The sequence below is a fragment of the Nelusetta ayraudi genome, unplaced genomic scaffold, assembly GCF_046127955.1.
Source record: "Nelusetta ayraudi isolate G7.1 ecotype Tasmania unplaced genomic scaffold, CSIRO-AGI_Nayr_v1 ptg000095l, whole genome shotgun sequence".
Taxonomy (NCBI): Eukaryota; Metazoa; Chordata; class Actinopteri; order Tetraodontiformes; family Monacanthidae; genus Nelusetta; species Nelusetta ayraudi.
In genome coordinates, this window is record NW_027466145.1 from 215,001 (window position 1) to 220,000 (window position 5,000).

The 5,000-nt window shown below is 45.8% G+C and overlaps 1 protein-coding gene across 4 annotated transcripts in view; it reads right to left on the reverse strand.

Annotated features, from left to right (window-relative positions):
* Window positions 1–5,000, reverse strand: part of LOC142902607 (adhesion G protein-coupled receptor L1) — a 39,956-nt gene that overhangs the window by 21,462 nt on the left and 13,494 nt on the right. For all 4 annotated transcript variants that reach the window (XM_076047826.1, XM_076047827.1, XM_076047825.1 and 1 more), the window contains exon 3: window positions 443–656. In XM_076047826.1, coding sequence (XP_075903941.1) covers window positions 443–656 — 214 coding nt within the window. The remainder of the gene's footprint in view (window positions 1–442; window positions 657–5,000) is intronic.

The window sequence follows — 5,000 nt, forward strand, 5'->3', positions numbered from 1 at the left end:
TTTAAGTACTATAACATCGTGATTTTAAATTGATGTTAAAATTTCAAGCTCTATGTGGAAGCTTTCAGTTTGATGCACCCAAGACTGAAAATGGCAATCCAACATTTGTCTTCATTTATTTCCAAAAATCTAATCTGTCTTATCCCAGCGCTGAAATGATGCGTTACGGCTTGCTTCTATGTAATCAAAAAGATAGCTTTACAAACTTCAAAATTAAAAAATTCTCAGGGGGGGACATGTCCCTTTGGGCCAAAATACAAAAAATTAGTTCATCAGAAAAAAAAAATTAGTTAATCAGATCGTCCAGAATTACCAGATTAAATAACAACAGTTGAGAAATCTTTCCTCCAACAAATTATTCAGAAATGACAAAAAAAATGCTGAAACCGAACGAGACTCGGATCGGGACCTGCAGCGCTAACGCTAGCGACGGCGTGCGCACCTCTGGGCCATGATCTTGAGCGCGTCGGGCAGGTAGCACTGGGTGTTCTCCATCTGGAAGGGGTCGGCGTCGCAGATCTTGTCGTCAGTGCGCCCGTAGTTGGCCGTCTCCACCATGACCACGTCGCTGCCGGGGCAGCGCAGCTCGATGGGGTAGCCCTCGCACGCCAGCTCCCGCCGCAGCAGCCCGAAGGGCATGGCGGCCCGCGACATGGCTGCTCGGCGGACAGAGAGAGAGAGAGAGTGAGAGAGAGAGAGAGAGAGAGAGTTGGAGATGAGGGAAAGAGGAGAGTGGCGACTTTGACAAACAGCAACAAGCTTTCCCAGTAGAGAAACTACAGCTACAAAACCCTACCAGACACCTCAGATGGCATATGTATATATATATATATATATATATATATACATGTATATATATATATATATATATGTATATATATATATATATATATATATACATATATATATATATATATACATACATATATATATATATATATATATATATATATATATATATATATATATATATATATATATATACATATGACAGTAAACTTGAATCTAATCTAATCTAATATATCTGCGGACTTCTGCATGCTAATGCACTCGCACTCAAAATAGCTAACGTGCACTAAAGCCACTAAATGCCATGGCCGTTCACCCTGCAGTTTGCCTCATATTATAGGGCCACAGCTGAAGTCAGACGACGCTAGCCATGGTTATAAAGACAGGTTCTCTGAGGGGCCGTGAATGCACCAAATGTCACGGCGATCCATCGAGAGCCGTCCGGCATTCGTGTGGTCGGATGCAGAGTGATGGAGTGTCTGCCCGAGGAGCTCCACCGGGACCACTTTTCCCTTGGAAATGTTGTGCAGGGCAGCAAGTATATTCTACATATATAGATAAATAATGTCTCCTCACAAGGTAACAGAAACGGACAGACGTGCCAGGGACGGAGACGGACAGGAAGTGAAAGGGAGCCAAAGGGGGAAGGCAGAGATCCGATGGAGACTGATTCAATCTTCCGAAGGGCATCAGTTACTAATCTGCCCGGAGACAAGGATGTGTTGTCAGCGACCATTGTGATGTCAAAAACACAAACAAATTAGCGCTAAAGCTAATGTTAATGTGCTACATGCAATGTAATCTGTGAAATCAGATTCCACAGATTCCGTAGAGAGCGTTTAGGGAGGGACAATGCACACTGCAGGAAGCTGATTGGACAAACCATCAGCCAATTATATTCAGTTAGCAACAGCGCTAGGCCGTTCCAGTCGGGGTAAGGGACGCTGGACACGTCATCTCCTTTCAATATGAAAATGGAAACCAACGCAAATGTCCACGCCAATCTTTCTAGCGGCAGCTCGGCTTCATCATCTTCTTCTGTGTTTTTTTTAAAGGCAGCTCGCAGCAGCGGTTCTCTCCCAGCCTTTGTCCCAACTTGAAAGCGATCTGACCGGTTGGTAAAAATGCTATTGGATATGAGTGTTTCGAGATGGACAAGAAACATTTCAGAGCTAAAATCTCGGCAACCCGTGACTGCAACTTTTGAAGGTAACTTTCAGGAGTGAAGGATCCTGCATCTCAATTTAAGCCCATCAAAAGGATTTGTGTAAAAGTGGGTCCCTGGGGGGATACAATGCTGTGACGTCACTGGAAACAAAAACATTTCTGGGGATTTTCTTGACTAAAAAAAATCTTTAATAGATAGAAAGATTTATTATATATTAACCATTTTCGGGTTGCAGTTTTACAGGTGTTTATTTTCGTATCACAGTCTAATTGGGGAAAAAAAAAAAAAAAAACTTTTTGAGCTGCATGCGATTTTTGGCTGCAATACCTCAAGTGTCCACGGGGGTATCCAGCCTGGGATCCAGTTCTTATAATACATCCTCGAGTGTGATTCAGATGATGTGTGGTAAATCTGAGAGTAATTATGCCACATTCTTGTGGCAAATGTAGCTTTAATTAAAACAAAATCCCTGCAGCAATGGCATCGTGTACACTTCCATTTCACACGCACTCACAACGCAGCAGGGGCTCCCAGATGCCGACAGTTTGACACCTGCACACGTGCGTTACATCGCCGCGTCTGCGGTGCGTTTGGAGTCAGCGGGGAGGACGGACGAAGCTCTCATCCTCTCACCTGGATGCAATATTAATTAGTTTGAAGCAGGCTTATTGGAGGAGGTGGGAGAGAGAAAAATCCCACCGCCGCCGCCGCCTCCCTAATCCCCCGTGTCGGCATCGGCTTCAGCGTCGCAGACACATGAAAAGGTGTTTTCCCTGTAACAGGATTAAAACCCTGGCGCGTGTCGCTGTGATGGCGACGCTGCTCCCTGCGTTACTGCGGGGTGTCGGCCGAGCGGCGGGATGGGTTGTTTAATAATGAGCCGCGGCTCCGGGCGGGAGAAGGCGTGGGGGGTGGAGGGTGGGAGAAGGAGCAGGGGAGGAAGTGGTGGGGGAGCGGGGGGTGGGGGTGGGGGTGGGGGGGCTTGTAAGAGCACCCGGCCACACTTCAAAAATGTGCATTTTTTTTCGGTCGATGTGGGTCACGGATTCTCTTTGTCGAAGATGACTTCCTGTCGAGGCATCAAGAGGCTCTCCACTTCTGCTTTCTTTTTTTTCTTTCTTTTGGGCCAAAGTCTTTGACTCAGCCAGTGACTCACGTTTGAATCACGCCAACAAATCTGGGCCTTCCTGTTTTTTAAAGCGTGTGTCAAACTCCAAAGCCAGTGGGTCACATCACCGTCTTTCAATCAAAGTGTTTGTAATCCATCCATCCATCCATCCATCCATCCATCCATCCATCCATCCATTTCTTTACCCGCTTCTTCCCGCACTCAGGAAGCCTATGGAGCCTATCCCAGCTGTCTTAGGGTGAAGGCAGGGGGACACCCCGGACAAGTCGCCAGTTCATCGCAGGGCCGCACAGAGACAAGCAAGCATTCGCACACACACACACACCTACGGACAATTTAGAGTTTCCAATTCACCTCACATGCATGATTTTGGACTGTTGGAAGAAGCCGGAGAACGCACGCAGACACAGGGAGAACATGAAAACTCCACACAGGCCCGGAATTGAACCTGTCACCGTCTTGCTGTGTGCAGCGCTAAGCGCTAAGTTGGCTTAATTTATGATTTTTATATGGGTTAAAACTCAATATTCTGCCCATAAATAGAGTGATAAAAGAGTACAATTCCAGTACAATGAAAGTCATTTTGTTTTCCTTCCCATAGAACGGTTCTCATACAAGAATATACATAGAGCAATAAGGGTCCTGCTCCCAGTTGGCTGCCATCTTGCACCGCGTGCCTTTCGTATTTAGGGTGACCGCTCACGCCCTCAAATAAAGCACTGAAGAAGAAGGTGGATGAAATATCCAGATTTGTACTCGCAGGCCACCGTAGCTCACTGACAAGCTCAGTAGCAAGGCAGTGGTGGTCAAACTTTATTTGCAATGGGCCACATGACGTAGGGGGGGGGGCGAAGCACGCTATCGCTGTCGCGCTACGCTAACGTGTCGGCAAAGTTACGTGCCGCCAAAGTTTCGTTTGGGTGGGTGAGGGGGGGGGGGGGTTGATTTATGACTGCCTTCACGCGGGACGGACAGAGACTCGCAGCGGGCCCGATGTGGCCCGCGGGCCGTAGTTTGGCTATGCCTGCCCCAAGGCGACAAATGTAAAAGAGCACTGCAATCTAAAATGTAACCACTTGATGTTGCTGTTTCTTCTTTAAAATCTCCTGATATTACACACGTAACCTTTAAATGGCACGTCACCCTCTTACAATAAAAGTGGATTTTTTTTTTTCATTTAAGTGCACAAATTGTTCCTGGTTTGCTGACGGTTTGCACAAGCAAAATCGTGCGCAAACCTCACTGCACACGCAAACTGGTGACAAAGCTAATCAGCTTAGCAGGCAACGGGCAAAATAAATCGCTCGCATTCCAATTAGAGCGTTTTGTCTTCATGAAGATTCAGATAGTGGTGTTTCTGACAGAACGTGCAAAAGAAAATTAGAAACATATTCCAGAGGGTGTCGTGTTTCCATGTTCTCCCAGCGACTGCCTGGCTCCTCTCCGGCTTCCTCCCAAAACGTGCATGTGAGGTGAATTGGAAATTCTAAATGATAAATGTCAAGCTCTGGTCTGCGGGCTAAATTTGGCCCGCAGTGTAATTATATTTGGCGAGCGGGGCAATATTAAATGACTGCTAGAGCTGGCCCGCCAGCTTTACACAGCACATGTACTGCTAATACTACGATCCCCAGACTACTTACTTGAACAGACCATAAGTAACATTTTCTTTATGCACTTCTTTCTTGCTACTCCAGGGCATGAGTCTGAATGTTTGCACGCTCACTGAAGGATATTATTATTACTGAATTGGTTTATTGTTGTTATTTCATTTTTACATTTATTTTTTCCATTTTATATATTTTGATGAGTTTTTGCATGTGTACAAGTTATGTATTGTGTAGTATCAAGCTTTGCTTGTTCCATATTCAGGTATCGGCTCCAGCAGACAGACTGGATGGATTCCAGAGGCCT